The following is an 18,894-nucleotide window of genomic DNA, read 5'->3' as shown; positions in this document are numbered from 1 at the left end:
TGTAATGTGTGTGTGGTGACGTGAAAGCGTATCTGCCATGCGATACTAGGCGAGAGGCTCTCGTGAAATCGGAAGTGTCCGCCTTTTTAACTCCTCCCCCGGCTTCACTCGGCTACTCTCGTCTACTTTCGAGGCAAACCGAAATCCATCTCGAACACGTATATGTCAGACCCTACCTCTATGACGTCGGCGTATGACCATTTAAAAGAGTTTAACGTTAAAGTCAGTACTGACTCAGACGGAAAAAATCTAACGTTTGTCTGTAAACTTTGTCCACCCGGTTTGAAGAAGCAAGTCCGCACATCGACGACGTCGACAGCAAACCTTAAAGTTTAAACGGCACATTGAGAATAAGCAAACGTCCTGTTTTTGTTTTCATAATAGAGACAATTCAAGCAAAGTTTTTCCTCATGTTTTTGAAAATATACTGTAGAGATGAAAGCTGCAGCTGCTACTAGTGTGGACTGAATGGGCGACAGCAAAGCGTTATGGAAATGCATTGATTGATTGATTGATTGAAAACTTTATTAACAGATTGCAGAATGGGTACAGTACAGCTCAATACACACAATTGTTAAGGGGATGCAGACCAGAGAAAGACTTTCGTCTTGTTTACATCAGGGTCCCCCATTTTCAATTCATCAGGACATATATGACAAATGAAAAATGCAAATGCCAGTATTCCGATTGCTGTCTGTGGTTCAATAATTTTTACAAATAATAGCTCGCAGCCAGCAACGTATTGAAAAAAGTACTATAAAAATAAAAATAAAATAACTATAAACTATAAATTAGTTCTTTTTTGAAACCATGAACTTTAGTTCAAATTTTTGAATTATGAACTATGAACTGAACTAGTTCATTTTAAAAATGTTGAACTGAACTGAACTAGTTCATGTAGAAAGTGAACTTTCCCAACACCTTACCATGCATGCACCCTTACAATCACAGACTAATTTAGTAAGAGTTTCCTTGTTTTGTCTATAGTAGTTAAATATCATTTGCTACTTGACTTTGGTTGTCTGCGTCTCCCTCTTTGTCATGGCCGTACGGCCGGTTTGTGACATACAGCTACAATGTTGGCTGTTCAAAATATGATCAAATGGATGTCTATGGTTCTTTGTCTCAAGGTTTAATTATGTACAGAGGTCTCACAGGACTATCATGTTAAACCCCTTAACCTACCTTAACCACCCATTGGATATGGTGTATGATGCGTGAGATACCTGTTTTTTTTGTGAATCCCAAGGTTTCCACACTGACTGTTTTATTGTAGCCATTATATTAGTTCATAATTTGAATAAAGAAACTCGAAAACAAGCACTTAGCAAAAAAAGAAGAAGCCTTTACGCTTTATTGAGAAGATACACAATGTTCTTAAGTTATGTACATCTTTGAATACAGCAATGTTTTATTCACATTGCAATTGGAAATCAGTGACTCTGAGACAAAAAACAAAACATTAGCTTTGTGCCTTAGAGACGGTGGACTCCGAGGATGTATTTAGAGGACGTCCACGCGGGCGAAGGACTGGTTGCTGCCCAGGTTGTTCTCCACAAACACTTCATACTTGCCCGCGTCAGAAGACTTTGCGTTCTTGATCGTCAGGATCGTCTCCGTGTCCCCAATGTCGTAGAAAACCCTGGAGGTCAATGACATCAGCGTTACATCATCATTGTAGGAGGAGCTCTCCTAAGCGATGGAAAGAACATCTGTGTCTATAATGTATGTTGATATCCGTATACTAGGGGTGTAACGGTACACAGAAGCCACGGTTCGGTACATACCTCTGTATTGGTGTCACGGTTCGGTACGATTTCGGTACAACAGAAAAAAAATATTTATAATTATTATTATATATTTATAATTATTATTATTAAATAGAATGATATTCTATAGGCTTGCCGTGGTAGTCAGTGATACTGGTGTCATTCTGTGTTCAGGCATCCAATGAGTAAATTAATTGCCTATTACCCCCGTAACAACTTATGCAACAACTTAGTTTCAGTTTCACTTGTAGAGAGGATTTAACTTCATGTGAAGCCGAGACTGAAGAAGACTAGAGAACAGATGACATGTTACACAACAATGGCAGAGGATTTATCAATATTTTGGATTTACTGAGAAAGTCCGCGGAGAAAGTCCGCGTGTGTGTTGGTGACACACCAACTTGGTGTGTGTCTGTGTGTGTGTCTTTCCATTGGTTAACATCATTGGGCAAACAAGAAAACGAAAGAAAACTGTAAAATTGTAATGACCCTGCTGTGTTACAAACGTGATATAATTAATTCATAGTTTTGTTTTAGGGACACCCGACACCTGTTAGTAAGGCAGGGGAGAAACTGCCTGCAGTGCTGAGTGCAGAGGGTCAGTGCGCGTTGTTTATTTGTTCTGTGCTTGTCATCGCGCGTGTTTACAAGCTTCAACGTTTTATTCATCATCTAAATTTGCCAATACAAGCTTAATATTCAACGTTAAATATCAATGTAAGCCAGTGTAAAGTAAAGTAAAGATATTGAGCATAGATTTGTAAAATGTGCAACCCTAGTTTCACCTAGTGGTATGAGACGTATTCTTTGTATGGCTGCACGTACCGCACCATCAAGCCTGTACCGTAAATTCGCGGGACGAATACACGTACCGTTATACCCCTACCGTATACTAAAGTATATTATACAAGGGCATAGGTTTGATTTGAGCTTTGGTAGGGACACTTAATGCACTTACAGTACTTAATGCACCAAAATTATTTTTAACAAATTTAAATGTAAATACTGTTTTTGAGCTACAAAAAGCAGCTGTGACAGAGGCACTCAATGAGATAAATCCTGGTAAAGAACTACTGCCGAAAGTGTCTATGGGGTTGAATTTCCGGTGTATGTACTTCCCCTGGAATAATAATAATAATAATGGCTTGGATTTATATAGCGCTCTTCATGACACCCAGAGCGCTTCACAGAGTCCATTATTCGTTCATACACAGTCAAAGGCGCTTAAAACAAAATTACAAACATCACAAAACAAACTGGTCAGACTACTACTTGACCTGAACCCCAGAACCCACCTCACCCCTGCCCACTTTGCCAACCTAGGATGGCTTAGAGTAGACGACAGAGTACAGCAACTTGCAATGGGCCTGGTCTACAAGATACACTATACGACCGGGGTGCCCATGTACATGTCAAAATACTTCCCAAAGGTCAGTGAATACCACAACCACTACACCAGAGGAAGCTCAACAAATCATGTTAAACCCAGATTCGGCTCAAACAAGGGACTAAACACGTTTCGCAATTATGCCACAACAATGTGGAACGCCCTACCCAAAGCTGTAAAGGAATGTGAATCCCTGCCCACATTCAAAACCGCCCTTAAAGAGCACCTACGGGAGGCTGCAATTCGAAACTGGCCACCGTAAATGCCCAAAACCCCCACCACCTCCTAATAGACAGTCTCCTCCCCACCGCATGTATATATTCCCTCCCCGCCGTATGTATATTCCCCTCCCACCCACCCTCCCCCTCCTAATGTACAGTCCCCTCCCCATCATATGTATATACTCTGTCAGGATCTAGGGGTAACAGTACTGTATATTTGAATACCGCCTATGTCACAAATGTATCAGTACTAAATACCTATATGTCCCTATGCCATAAATGTCATGTATGTTATGTATGTCATAAATGTCTATATGAATTGAAAATGGGGGACCCTGATGGAAACAAGACAAACGTCTTTCTCAGGTCTGCATCCCCTTAACAATTGTATGTATTGAGCCGTACTGTATTGTACCCATTCTGCAATCTGTTAAATAAAGTTTTCATTCATTCATTCATTCATTCATTCATTCATTCATTCATACCATACCGGTGGTGGTAAGCTACAATTGCAGCCAGAGCTGCCCTGAGGCAGACTCACGGAAGCGTGGCGAATAATCATCGCCTACGGCCCCTCCGACCACCACCAACATTCATTCACATGCATACACATTCATACACATTCATACGAGGCAAGTAGGTTAAGTGTCTTGCCCAAGGACACAACGGCGATGGGATGGACATGGGCTTGAGCGGGATTCGAACCACCAACCCTTCGATCATTGGACGACCCGCTCTACCCCTGAGCCAAAGCTGCCTCCGAACAGATCAATCACGACACAGTGTTCATGAAAATGCATTCCCCCCAGAAACAACCTTGTTATCGCCGCCTCGTCCAGCCTCACGCACGGAGATAAAACTGGGAACGAGGTTAGCCTCACGATACCCGAAAATGGAACAGACGAGTACCGTTATGCCGACGAAACCAGTTGAGGATACCGGCTGAAGAAAAATATGTCTGCTTCGTTCTTTGTTTAGCTGGGGAGTCAGGACTATAGGGAGGTGTAGTCTGACGTCACTGGTTGTTCCACCCGTATAGGGATTCATCATTGGGAAAATGGATTATCGGCTATTGTAACAATTATGCCGCATGGAAATTGACAAGCTTCCATTTTTGCACAAAATGAGTTCCCTTCTACCACTAACATTATTGTTTAAGCATTTCTGGTTGAAATAAAGGTAGTTATAAGGTTTTTAATTTGTCGTAAAAAAAATAACTACACTACACCAATAGGCAGCCTGTTGTTCAGTGCTGTCGCCTAATCCACGTCACGGCCAGCTGATACCAAGCTAGCCAGCTAGCTAACGTTAACGTTACCTCGCTAAACGTACTAGACGTTAGCAATGTCTACTGTCGTGAACCATTTTAAATCGGGGCATGTAGAGGAGTTTCGGGAACGAGTAAAATGTGCAGGTCCTCTTCTCAGACCTGTGGTTACACTCTGGGGCAAAGAACTGCACGCATCATGCCGGCTAGCAAGCTACTAACGTTACGTAAAAAAAAAAAAAATGTTTTAAACTATACACAATATGTACAACGAAACAATGATTTACATTAGTATTTACAGTGATTTAATATGCAGCAAAATAACGTTATACGATTTAAATTATAAATACAAATATGGTAACGTGGTTGTGGCTTTTTAAAATAGTGGTTAGCTTTAGAGATGTAGAGAAATGGTTATGATCACCGGAGCACTAGTGTTGGGTGAAACAGATACTAGCCACAGATTCAGGGTCAGTTATTTTCCCATTGTACGAATTGTTAAGCTTATGGAATGTAAGGGAAATCTGATCCTAGGTCTGCGACTAAAGCTTTTAGAAACTGAAATTCATTTGGTAGGAACAATTCATATTTCCGTGGCTTTGGTAAGAACATGTCCCTAGCGTCTCTATAAAACTATACCTATGTATGTATAAGTATTTTTAATATCATAACATAGACTCTTTGGTGGACCCAATGAGTGCATACACTGTTAGCTTGGTGTGGCTGCAGTCGGAATGAAAGCCCTGACCCTGCCAGTGGTAGTGCCCTGTTCTACCCAATAATCTACCCAGGACCACCATTTTGCATATTTTACACATTCCACTTACTATCTGTTGTCCATTTCCACGACTGACCTTTATTCAGAGAACACATTGTATCTTGTCATCTCATTATTGTAACTGTATGCAGTTTCAATGTTTTAACATGCAAATACAATGTAGTATGAGACATTAGCTGGATTTCCCACCACAGTCAATACAGGAGGAAGACAGCTGTTTTCCCGTCTTGCTACCATGACATCCTACCTGTCATCCTCTTCGATGTCTTCCCCATCCTTCAGCCAGCCAACGTCTGGGGGAGGCTCTCCACTGATCACAGCCTTCAGCACCACTGTTGTTCCCCTCTTGGCCTTGATGTTGTCTGGGCCTTTGGAAACCTTAGCAGGAGCTGGGTGAGCACCAGACAAAGTCTCACCATTAGCCATACAGTATGATTACTTCTCAAGTCATCCATATAACACGCCACATATTGCAATATAGGGTGTGCTTTGCCATATGTATAATGTTGACTTGAACCTGTATCCCAATACCAATTTCTATGAAAAAGTATTTTCTGAAATGACTGTGATTTCCAAAACCGATGACAAATAGCTGCCTAGCAATCAAGATGTAATTCAAAGTGGCTTCCCTAACACCAACAAAAAAAAATGCAGTCGTAACATCCTTGCTGTCTTATAGGATGTTGCATAAAAATAACCAGAGGTTATGTAATCTGTCCATTTATTTGTATTTGACATCCACATCCATATATATATATATGTACACCTATACACCTAGTAAAGTGGTCACTGATTTTTGTGTGTGTGTATATTATCTTTTTTTCATTTTTCCACCATGGGTTCTAGGGTCATGAAAGAGGATCATTTTCAACTTTCAATTCAATCATAATGTAAAAAATTAAAACAAAAACTAAATAAATTCTGAAAGTAGAGTCATGAGGTTTTTCCTGACAGCAGCAGTGCTACTGTATGCAGTAATATAACCAGGAGAGGTAAAGGAAAAGTGAGATTTGGTAGTGGGTGTTGGAACACACTGTACACACCCTCCACTAGAATAGAAACAGATCCAGACGTCTGTCCGAAAGGGTTCTTGATGGTGACTGTGTATTTCCCCAAGTCAGACAGAACCCCATCTCGGACCACTAGCGCCACAAAATCGGGGTCTTCGAATACGTAGCGGTACTTGGGACCATCCTTCAGCTCTTTTCCGTCCTTGGACCAGACAATGAAGGGGTCGGGGAAGGCACTGACCCTACACTCCAGCTTGGCAGCGCTGCCCTCCAGGAGAACCACATCTTTCAGTTCTTGCAGGATTTTGGGAGGGCCTTTCTCCCTCAGTTCCTTACGCGATCTATGTGGTGAAACACAGCAGCAAATGATAGGAGCTGTCCTTGACTAGACTACAAATTATTACTTGACTAATAGGTCAAAGAAGTTTGCAGACAGATATAATCCTCTATATCGACAGAGCTGTAACGTTGTGTTCCCTTACATTATTCTTTGGCAATCCTGCAGAGGACCTCTTTAAATCTTTGATAACAAAGACCAAACCATAATATTATTGTGATTATTGCAATGTGGTGCTTATCATGTTCAAGGAATGACTAATGACTAATAACTCATTCAGCACACAAAAGAAAGACAAATTGACAAAAAGGTCTTAGTTGACCAAGACCCTTATCACCCAGTTAAGTCAAACTAGGTGAAGCAATGGACAAAAACAAATCTTGCACGCATGACAGAGAGCCAGCTCTAAGCCGAATCACTGAACTATTCTTAACACATTTACCTCAATTGTGCTCAAAGTTCAATTGAATGTCACGGATGTCAAGAGATAGAACACTGTCTAGTACCTGTGACCCCGGTAGGAAGCCTGGATGCGAATGGCAGCCTCCTGGACCTGGGGATCGTTGATGTTCAGAGTGCACCCTGGAGGGGGTACAGCTTTAGCTTTGGACATCTGCAGTGGGGAGGGGAACATGAGGTCACCAGTTAATACAAGGAGAGAAAGGGAGTGAAAACAAGTAATCCATCCCTTCGAAATGTGACGCCTACTATTACAAAAGGGTTAACTGGCAACAGAAGAAAACTCTATGTAAGACTATTCTTTTCAATACAGATCTTAAAACCCTTTACTTATGAAAATATAATCATGGAAATGTTATCATTGTTTTGTTCTGGAATATTGAGCAATACAAGTCAACCCCCCCTGTAATTGTATGGATGCTTCAAATATTCCAGAACAATTCATGCACAAAGGCAGTAACTAACCTAGCCAATCTTTAACTTTATCTCACATAACTTACCCCGGAGATCCTCCTGGAAGTGGCTGCTCACTCCAGAGTCAGCAAACTTGAATGGCCTCAGGCTTTATATCTAGGAGCCCAGGGAGAGCCATATTGGCCTCCCAAGGACCAAGCCACAGGAGGCATTACACCATTACATTCCTTCTCCTTCTTTGGGCCTTCATTTCAGGAGATACTTGGCATGACAAAGCTGATTGATTATGTGTACCAAATGCTACAGAGATGTTTACTGATCCGTATATAGCCTTCAGATACTTCAGAGTATATGCCTAGAACAGCTAATAGGGTAGTTAATGACAGCATGTGAGTTCCAAAAGGAAGAGGCTGAAATAGGAGTCCTCCCTAGTTGGTAGTTCAGGCACACCGGTGGGTTTCGGTGGGTAGGGATTTGGTCGGAGTGGTTATAATACAAACTTGACGGTGGTCCATGACTGTAGCATGAAGTCATGGACCACTTGCGATGTTAAATTTGAGTAGAAACATCAACTCATATCCATGTTTGGTCTAAGTATGTCAATTAGTTAGCAGATGATAATTAATCATCTTCAGATGAATACATTCATATTCCTTTCTAAACTTAAAGGTGCTAACATGTTTATGAGTAATCTTAAAAGTATTGCTTTCCCCCCCAAAAAGTATTGATTAATGAATTTATCATTTAAAAGATTTTGGTGGGTCCAAAATTAATGTTGTTCTTTACATGTTATGTGCGTGTATCCCTTCCCTACTTACCATTTCCCCACATGGAATGCACCTAATTGGATACATTATGCTGGTGCTCTAGTGCAACATCTAGTGGCTGAATGTTATCTCGAGTTTCAAGTTTCTTTAATAGTTGTCATACACAAGTACAGAATACTTTTATACAAAATGCTTCTTACTGTTTCGCTCCAGAGACTGTGTTAGACAAGATAGTATGAAATAAAATAGTATAGCATGTAAAATAGAAGTAAAAATAGAGGTCACAGTGTTCAGCATAGACATATGTACAATGTTCGATGCAGAATAGAAGTAACTGAGTTACCATACAATATACAATATACTATGCAATGTACTAATATACAATACTATATAGTGCAGATCAGAAATGGGATGAGGTACAATTTAGGTACAATTTACAGTAAGGTGTGCGAGTTGTAGTGCAAATCCTTTACCAATAAATATAAAGTGTAAAGTGTGTTTAGGTGTTCTAAAGTGTGTAAAGTGGGTGCTGCAGTGAATTGCCCGTTTAAAGTGAGTGTGTGCGTGTGGATGTGTGTGCTGTGTGCATTTGATGGTTGCTGCATAGTGTTTATTGTTCGTTGAGCAGCCTGATGGCCTGGGGATAGACGCTCCTTCTGAGTCTTTCTGTGCTCGCCTTAAGACTCCGGTATCGCTTGCCTGACCGCAGCAGTTCAAAGAGGCAGTTGTTCGGGTGGCTGGAGTCCTTGATGATTCTCTTAGCCTTCCCCCTGCACCGCTTGTTGTAAATGTTCTGGAGGGTGGGAAGCCCCCCTCCAATTGTGCGTTCGGCTGAACGTGTCACTCTTTGTAGTCTGCTACGGTCTTGTGCAGTGCTATTCCCAAACCAGGAGGTGATGTTGCCAGTCAGGATGCTCTCGATTGTACATGAGTAGAAGTTCCTAAGGATCTTCTGACTGACTTGGAACTTCCTTAGGCGCCTGAGGAAGTAGAGGCGTTGTCGTGCCTTCTTCACAACACTGTCAATGTGTGTGGTCCATGTCAAGTCCTCGGATATGTGGGCTCCGAGGTACTTGAAACTGTTCACTCTCTCAACCGGTGCCCCGTCGATGCTGAGGGGGCTGTAGTCCTTGACCCCTGACCTCCTGAAGTCCACAATCATCTCTTTTGTTTTGCTGACGTTCAGGGAGAGGCAGTTCTCCTGACACCACTGTGACAGATTCTCTACCTCTTCCAGGTAGGCCCTCTCGTCGTTGGCAGAGATCAGGCCCACCACTACTGTGTCATCAGCAAATTTGATGATTGTGTTGTTGTTCCGCTGTGCCACGCAGTCATGTGTGTACAGGGAGTAGAGGAGGGGGCTCAGAACACAGCCCTGGGGGGCCCCTATGTTGAGCGTGATGGATGAGGAGGTGCAGTTGCCTGCTCTTACCACCTGGGGTCTGCCCGTCAGGAAGTCCAAGACCCACTGGCAGAGGTCATAGTTCAAGCCCAGGTCCCTGAGCTTGGCTATGAGTTTGGAGGGGACTATGGTATTGAATGCTGAGCTGTAGTCAATGAACAGCATTCTCACATAGTTCCCCTGCCTCTTGTCCAGGTGTGATGCTGCTGTGTGCAGCACATGGGCTATGGCATCCTCCGTGGATCTGTTAGGGTGGTATGCAAATTGCAGGGGGTCCAGGTTGATGGGGAGGGAGGAACAGATGTAGCCCTTCACTAGCTTCTCAAAGCACTTCATGGCTATGGAGGTGAGGGCTACAGGGCGGTAGTCGTTGAGGCAAGCGGGCGTAGATTTTTTGGGTACAGGGATGATGGTGGACTTCTTCAGACAGGTGGGGATGACAGCCTGTTCTAAGGACAGGTTAAAGATGTCAGTGAATACCGGGGCCAGTTGGTCGGCACAGACTTTTAGGACGCGGCCGGGGATGCCGTCCGGTCCTGCTGCCTTCCTGATATTCACTTTTTTAAAGGTCCGCCTCACCTCATGCTCTGTTACCCTGAACACTGAGTCTCCATCAGCAGACCCCCCCCCCCCCCCCCATTGCCGTGGCTTGTAGGCTGGTGTTGTTATTCACAGCCTCAAACCTCGCATAGAAGGTATTGAGATCATTTGCTAAGGAGATGTCACTGTTCAGTTTGAGGGAGGTGCCTTTGTAATCTGTCATTGTTCTGAGGCCCTGCCACCTACCTCTAGAGTCAGCCTGTTCAAACTGAAGTTCAACTTTATCCCTGTAACGCCGTTTTGCCTCTATTACTGCTCTCCTGACGTTGTATCTTGCCGTCTTGTGTTCTTCCATGTTGCCTGTCGCCAGCCCGGTGTTGTAGGCTGAGGTTCGCACTTTCAGAGCCTCGCGGACGGATTTATCTACCCAAGGCTTTTGATTTGGGTAGATTCTAATTGTGGTAGAGGGGATTGTTTCTTCTACCAGAGTACAGACAAAGTCAAGCACTGTTTCAGTGTATTCGTTAATATTGGCTGTGTTATCACGGAATACACTCCAGTCTGTGCATTCAAGTGCAGCTTGGAGTGTCTCCTCTGACGTCACAGTCCAACGCTTAACCTCTCGCGATACTACCGGTGTTGGCTTGAGACTTTGTTTATACTTTGGCAAAAGAAAGATGGCGGCGTGGTCCGATTTACCGAATGGACTAAGAGCCTGTGACTTGTACCCATTCTTAAATTGCGAGTATACATGGTCTAATATGTTCTCGCCTCTGGTGGGACAGGTCACATGCTGATAGAAATTCGGCAACACCTTTTTAAGACGCGCGCTGTTGAAATCGCCCAGAACCAAAATGGCAGCGTCAACGTTTGCTGTCTGGAGTTTGTTTACCTCATCGTGTAGTTTTGAAAGTGCGGCCCCAGTGTTCGCGTGTGGTGGAATGTACACTCCGATCATGATGATGGACGTTAACTCCCTCGGGAGAAAGAAGGGTCGGCATTTGATGGTAATATACTCCAGGTCTGGGGAGCAGTGGTTAGACAATTCTTTTGCATTGCCTATATCGCACCACTCCTTGTTTACCATGAAAGCAATGCCGCCTCCTTTCGTCTTTTGTGACTCTTCTGCCGTCCGGTCCTTGCGGAGAACGAAGAAGTGGTCTGCCGGTTCTATTGCATGATTTGGGACATCTGGAGACAGCCAAGTTTCTGTGAAACAGAGGACGTTGCAGTCCCGAATGTCCCTCTGGAATTGGATCCGTGCTCTGATGTCGTCCAGTTTATTTCCTATCGATTGCACATTGGCCAACAATATGCTGGGCAATGTGGTTCTGTGTCGTTTGGACCTCAGTCTATTTCGGACCCCAGCTCTTCTTCCTCGCCGTCGCGCCTTCTCCTTGCCACGGCCACAACAAAGGATTTCGGCGGGCCACTGCTGTTGTTCAGCAATCCGATCCAGAGAGCAATCCAATCGGTACGTTTTCCTTAATCCAATGTCAATGATTGACTGACGGTCATACACATATAATGCACCAACAGTTGGTGCAAATAAAACTCTTAAAACTATAAAAATTAACAAAAGTAAGCACAGTCTCGACGGAGCGATCAGAAAGGCACCTTTAATGAATATAAAGCTTTCCTATTCAAATACTGTATTTACGGAACATGAAACTCAAATCTTATGTACTGTGGCCTAAATATGTGGTTAAAAAACTGCAAATTACACAGTTAGTCTAATTTGTGAGTATACATTTAAGCTCAAATGAATGCCATTCACTTTACTGCCTGGTTTTAACAAGGAAAACATGTTAGTCATATATTTAAGTTATATTTATTTTATTATTTGTTGCCTTGACAGCTGCCATGCTGATTCCATGCCAGATTCAGAAGAATTTCACAGAACAAAAAGAGCAGAAGCTGCATCAAATACAATCAATCGATAAATAATCAAAGCAAACACACAAAAGGCAATCCAATTAATGTAATATTCCAAAGAAACTCTTATATTAAAGCTAATACTTCTCATTCATTAACAAGCTATTTTCTTTGTGGGTCCAATACCCATCACAGGAGGCACCGCCAAATACATTCCACAATATATTGTGCAGGATTTTGTTACAAAATATGGAACTTTTGTCATCTTTTGCATTTTAAAATCCATTAGGCCTATAGCATTCTCATTTCAAATAATTAATTACATAATTAAATTAATAGATTGCAGAGGCAGTTCACATGATATGCAACATCATATATTGTCACACTTCTCTTGCCTCTTCCTGTTAATGTCAAAAGATCTCACTTTTCTATAACCCACCATTTTGTAAAGGGCAATAATTGAGCCAATTAAGACAAATTACTGTTGAAAAGAAGGGCAGTGATTATCTGGCAGTGGAGCTACTCCAGAGACTAAAGATTTCATCAAATATCTTTTTTATACAATTACCATTGACCCCTATCAGGATTAAAACAACCCATACAGTATGTATACACATAATGGAGCATTATGGGATGTCACACAAGCAGCCACTGAACATTAATGCCCTACATTGACAATTCCTCTAAAATAAAATCCAAAATCATGGGAAGTCAGCTACATGATCTCTTCATTGTCTTACTTATTAATCTTTACTTGAAACTGGTGCATGTCATACCAAACAGTCAAAAATCTGAAGTTTGTGCAAAATAAAGTTACACAATCTTAACATTGGATTTAGAGGAGGTTATATAATAATAGCAGCAATACAACTTATCTACACTAAATCCCTTTGAATACTAATTAAAATCTGGATGGTCTAATTGACCATTACATGATAATGACATAGTATATATTTAATAGTAACTCACTATTAAATCTGAAACTCACTATTTAGTAAAATCACGTTTTTCTCTCTTTTTCTTGTTGAAAATGTTTTTTAATCATCCACCATTAAACATGTTGTCAATATCTCAAAACAAATATAAACCCTTTTCCCAAGCAATAGCAATAATAATTTAAAATTAGAGCAGAGCGTTTGAATATGCTTACTTTTAAACAAGTCATTTATTCTGATCAACATCCTCTCTGAATAAATGGTGGAGTAGGCTACTTACCAATACTAATTATAATGGCACTTGTAATACACCCTACCATCACCCATGGTTTCTAAAGTACATCACCATCTACAGCCTTTGTACCTTGGAAACCCTCAATGATCTTATTTGATAGTCATATCCGTGCAAATGTCTGTAAACACAGTCCAAGTGTAACTTGGTTAATTCTGCGTGGTAACAAACTCACTTAGAGTGTAAACACACTTCTATTTAGCTAACTGGTTAAAGGTGTTTATTGTCGGAGCTGAACTGCAACGTGTTTTGGTATTAAGGGTTGGTTTAAGTTGTGGTAAAGGCAACTCCCAGAATGTGCCTGCCTGTCTTTCACATACAGTACAGACACTTTTTTGCACAGAGAATGAGTGCTTTGAGTAAATGCATTTTGAATGGAAATCCGTCAGCAATTACTTTCTGAAGAATAATCTGATAATAAAAGTTTTTTTTTTCTTAATTAAAAAAAGTTTGTCTACAAAAGTGAAATAATCTTTACTCTGCCATGTAGGAACATAAGAGGGAAACGTGTTTTTGCACTAATCAAAAGTGTCCTTTTCTGATAGCCCTTGTAGACATTTGACTGTTATGTCTGAACATCCAGCCGATATGGATGCATTTTTTGTTTAAAGTCCATTCCAGAGTCACTACAATTCTGATGAATGCTTGAGGTTCTACTCTACAATATCAACTTGTATGGCAGTGAGATTTATACTGCTCCATGATTAATCACTTAATTTGTACTATAAGGCTCACACAGGACAGCTTAATTTACAAGCCACAAACAAAGTCACATTGGGGGTTCAGAGTGGCACTCATCTCCAGTTAGGGCCTTTGTTAAAGGTAGAATCTGTAATGTTGTTGAACAGTGACCTCTAGGCAAAAGAGCCCCTCTTGGCACTGCGCTTTGTTTACATTTATATGTTTTGGTTTTATGTGTGGATTGAATTTGAGTGGGGGTATGGAAGGGGTTGCTATTGCTGGCCACGTCTCAGGCTCTAAGGTGTGGCCAGCAATACAAACACCTCCTCTATACCTATAATCCAAATGCACATCAAACCAAAACAAACAAAGCAGAGTACCAAGAGGGGCTCTTTTGCCTAGATGTCGCTGTTTGATGGCATTACAGATACTACATTTAAAGCTTAAAAAAATGCAAAATGTTCACTCCATCCTGCATGGGTAGCACAATCAACCGTATAGATACTCACGAAGCCTTGCAAATAATGTTGTACATTTACACTGAAAGATAATTAGAATTCTAGACCTAGATAATTGCCTTGCACAGAATTAGACTTGATAGAATGGACTCCCCCATTAAAGATTCTTGAATGGTTGTTCGGCGAGCACACTTAAAATGGCGACCATGGGACTTTGAGTGAGTAGATGTGATACCATGGAAAAGGCATAATTTGACTGGCATTCCTGCAACAGTTGGGTTAAACATTTCAACTTTCCTGAGTCACACTCATGCACTGCTAAGCCATTAATATCCAGACTAAGGTTCTGATGCACTGTTCAAACAATAAACACTGCTAATCTTCTTGACATTCAACTTTGGTGACAGACATTTTATATATATATATATATATATATATATATATATATATATATATATGATGGAGGATTACTACAATACACCAGGCCATATCTTCTCGAACCAATTCTGATGACCTCAGCTGTGAAAAGTAAATAATTTATCCAAACTGCATTGGTTTGAAAAAGATGATGCCAGAAGCTCAGTAAAAAATGTGTGAGCTCAAATATATAAAAAGGGCAAACTTACAAACCTTGAGGTACTAACCTTGAGCTGACATTTTGCCCTTGATTAGCAAAAACTACTTGATAAAGAGAAACGTGATCAAGCCCTGTTACCACTGCATGATCTCCTTAAAGCTAGACAGCACTCTTTCTGAGTAATTTTATTTTTTAACCAGTATGGACTCTCAAAAAAACCCAAAGAAGAAATATCTTTGTGTATGAGAGCCAGTGCTGGTTTTGTTGTGTTTTTGTGTCCTCTAGGCCTATTAAGTCAGTTGTCCAACAACTCACATCTTGAAGGACCACCCCTACCCCTTGGCCCCAAGTCCTTTTCTCATTAGGGGTGTTTAACCCCTTTTGGCTCCTGCCAACTTGCGTTTGAGTCTCTCCTCATTGGGTAACTGGTGTGATGGGTAAGGTCGGTATGGTAGGGCTGGTGGGGGTCTGTGGCGAGCTCTGGTAGGAACGTAGGAGAACCTTATGCTTGGTGGCCACCTCTTCTCGCCTTCGCTGCTGCTCAGCCAGGAACTCTTTGAGACGTGTGGTGGTGAACGTCAGAGTCTGCCTCCGGAGGCGCATCAGGTAGGCATCTTGGAGCCAGGAGTTACTGAAGCAGTCCTTAATGGATGGACGGGCCCTGGGGACGAGTAGAAGGTGAATATGAGATGAGAGGACATGTATTATCCCAGAGGGGAAATTACGTTGTTGCAACAGTGCAACATGGCAATTAATAGGTTAAAGGTGCTATAGGTAACATTCAGCCACTAGATGTCGCACTAGAGCACCAGCATGTAATTTATCCAATCAGGTGCATTCCATGTGGGGAAATGGGAAGTAGGGAGGGGATACATGCATGTTATGCCTCCTAAAATGTCTAAACGGAAGTACAGGCTACAGGCTTTCCGGTTTTGACAAAACAATTATAGAAACGTGTGAAGTGCACAATATTTCCTCGTTTAAGCCACTGCAACGGCTTTGCCTGAAGAATTTACTACATGACCTGGACGTTCTAGCTTGTTTGCCGACAGGATTCGGGAAAAGTTCGGTCCGTTCGGAGGCAGCTTCCAGGGGAAGTACATACACCGGAAATTCTACCCCATAAACACTTTCGGCAGTAGTTCTTTACCAGGCTTTATCTCACGGAGATAAAACTGGGAACAAGGTTACATGCATGTAAACAACAATATACATTTTGGACCTGCAAAAACTTTAAATTATAAATTAATATATCAATATTATTTTGGGGGGGGGGGGGGAGTACTACTTTTATTCCGCACCTTTCTAAAAGCTCTGTGGATTTAAAGAAGCTTTTATGATTACTCTACATACAAATATTATATCTATACCACCTTAAATACAAAAAACAAGATAGGTAAAGATAAAGTTAAGATACAAAAAAAGATTAAAACATACATATAAATGTTAACATAAACAACTTGTATGGTCAAGTATAAGGATCTCAATAGACATTGTTAAACAGTTATATACATATCTATATACACATATGTATTCAAATGTGTAAGAAGGTTACAGTATAGCAGATGTGGCTACGATGGAAATTTACATCAACTACAATACTGACTCAAGTAGTATTTTCAGGATAAGCTATAACTGTATTAGTATAGTTTCCTGATTCCTATTTATTAATTGTATATAATTGTATTTAAGTACAGTAGAACCTTGTTTAATACAATGCCATGGTTTATGCAACACACTGTATGAAATATAGTATATATATATATTATTCCAAATGTCCTGTACACTTTTATTACATTTACGTATGCTCTATATTCCAAATGTCCTGTACAATTTCATTAGAAATAAATTGCACGTCATTTAAGAATGCTTCTTTGTCAACTTGACTGTTTAAATTAACGGTTTAATAATTTTATACGAAAAACGAATTGCAAAATATATGGCAAGCCAAGCTAGAGAGATGTCATGCTTTGCGTATTATATGACAGCTGAGACACGCAGCTTACCAAGGGTAGCTACACAGGATCTTTTTGAGGAACAGAGAGGCACTTTGGGACACATTCTGGTAGAGTTTTGAGATGTCGAACTTTGCTGCCAGGATCCTGGCCTCAGACTCCTGAGGATCGTTCTCCATGAAAGGAGACCTCCCGCTCAACCTAGAAAAAGAGCATGTCAACAAATGTACAAAGCTGGAACCATATTTCCATTTCAAAAGAAAATAAACAAATGGTAAACATTTTGGTAAAAAAAAAAGCTAAATCCAGGCTAGTTCATGGAAATCAGTTTTGAAAGACAAGATTGGAACAATATTAGTTTGGGTGGAAAACAAAGCTCCACAGATTCACCTGTGTTGAAAAAAAAGCAAATACAAATATTAATATCAAAGAATAGAAAATAATTTCCAATATGTAGAAGCATCCTCACTACATTCACATTATGGAAAGGCATCCTCACATCACAAATCAATCATACTTGAAGGCACACTAAGTAGTTTCAGCCACTAGAGGTCACTAGAGCACCACCAAAACAATGTATGTAATAGATTGATCCAAAATGGAATTACCAAGAATAGGGTTACTGAACTCCAGTGTGGCCAGCAAGAACGATTGCAGTCAAATCAAATGCTGGAGGGATTAATGAGTGAAAACTACTTGGGGGAACCATATCCCTAAGAAAACTGAATAGTCACTCTCGAGTCTATATTCTATACAGATCATATTTGAAAAATGTGAAGCTTGCTTAACATGACCCTATTATCTGTGCCTGGTCATTGTAAGTCGATTAAATACATTTTAAAGCTGATTCAATTCCAATGCGAAAAAGAACCCTGCATGCAATCTCTATTACCTTCTTTCCTCTTTCTTTCAAACTACTCAAAGGCACCTATGCCATTTCAATGCCTTTCCATGACTAAAATGATCAACAATATAGTTGGGGTAATATCATTATTCACATAATGATTATAAGGTTACCAGAGTTAAGTAGATTGTTTACGTTTTGCGATTTCTTTTCTGTTTTTAATTTTTTATAATTGTATTTACAGTGATATCACTACCTGTTGAACAGAGACACCAATCAACTGTCACTTACCTCATCAAAAGGGAGAGACGTGAGACAGAGATGAAGAGTCTACCTTAACATTTTAAATTGTATTTATTTCTTATTATATATTTCAAGGTTTCAGAATTTTCAAATATGAAATGAAATACATAACTTTAAGTAGGTTAAAAGAAAAAACGTGTGAGATTGTGGAGGAACCCCTTTGTTCGTCCTAACAATAGCTTGAATCTCACACCTAGAGAGCCAATGTCCCCAAACCCCCCTAACCCTCACCAATCTCCATCTTTGTACTTTGTACTGTACTGTATGTTTTCACTATTAAACCTATATTGATCATGAAGATCCGTCTACGATCATAATTGATGAGTTCGGTTTCACCACAACATCATTCTATTTCTAGATGGTTGGGTTGGCCTTGAGCCAAACCCTGAATTTCATACTCACATGATGAAAGTCAGCACGCCCACGCTCCAGATGTCAGCCGGAGGGCCCACCACATCCCCTTTCAACATCTCAGGAGCTAGTGGGAGAAGACACAACGATCTATAACAAGGCAGCATACATCTCTCCCATACAGCATTAATGTAACTTAAAGGGGACATGCATTGCTATTCCTAGCACTATTTGGGCAACTTTACACAATTCTTGTGAGTCTATGGAAGACA

At 40.8% G+C, this 18,894-nt stretch overlaps 2 protein-coding genes across 2 annotated transcripts in view; both read right to left on the bottom strand.

Annotated features, from left to right (window-relative positions):
• Positions 1-1,399: 1,399 nt before the first annotated feature.
• LOC311225653 (SPEG neighbor protein-like) lies at positions 1,400-7,750 on the bottom strand. Its single transcript, XM_084311040.1, has 5 exons — positions 7,729-7,750; positions 7,276-7,382; positions 6,466-6,773; positions 5,670-5,811; positions 1,400-1,642 (listed from the first exon to the last, which is right to left on the bottom strand). The coding sequence occupies exons 2-5, from the start codon at positions 7,380-7,382 to the stop codon at positions 1,504-1,506; spliced, it is 696 nt and encodes a 231-aa protein (XP_084167166.1). The 5' UTR covers positions 7,729-7,750; the 3' UTR covers positions 1,400-1,503.
• Positions 7,751-15,062: 7,312 nt separating this feature from the next.
• spegb (striated muscle enriched protein kinase b) overlaps positions 15,063-18,894 on the bottom strand; it is a gene marked incomplete at its 5' end in the record, with an annotated part of 129,609 nt that continues 125,777 nt past the window's right edge. Inside the window, 3 exons of the mRNA XM_084311379.1 lie at positions 15,063-15,830; positions 17,176-17,325; positions 18,674-18,749. Coding sequence (XP_084167505.1) covers positions 15,584-15,830; positions 17,176-17,325; positions 18,674-18,749 — 473 coding nt within the window. The 3' untranslated portion in view covers positions 15,063-15,583. The remainder of the gene's footprint in view (positions 15,831-17,175; positions 17,326-18,673; positions 18,750-18,894) is intronic.

Source organism: Notolepis coatsorum (assembly GCF_963971535.1).
Source record: "Notolepis coatsorum genome assembly, chromosome: 3".
NCBI classification, from domain to species: Eukaryota; Metazoa; Chordata; class Actinopteri; order Aulopiformes; family Paralepididae; genus Notolepis; species Notolepis coatsorum.
This window is presented reverse-complemented; position numbering and strand designations above follow the sequence as displayed.

Excerpts from the sequence above, each read along its gene's own strand:
- LOC311225653 (XM_084311040.1), bottom strand. The coding sequence starts at position 7,382 with ATGTCCAAAGCTAAAGCTGTACCCCCTCCAGGGTGCACTCTGAACATC. Across the intron at positions 5,812-6,465 it reads TGTTTCTATTCTAGTGGAGG|CTCCTGCTAAGGTTTCCAAA; the intron begins GTGTGTACAGTG and ends GTGCTCACCCAG. Across the intron at positions 1,643-5,669 it reads GACATCGAAGAGGATGACAG|GGTTTTCTACGACATTGGGG; the intron begins GTAGGATGTCAT and ends ATTGACCTCCAG.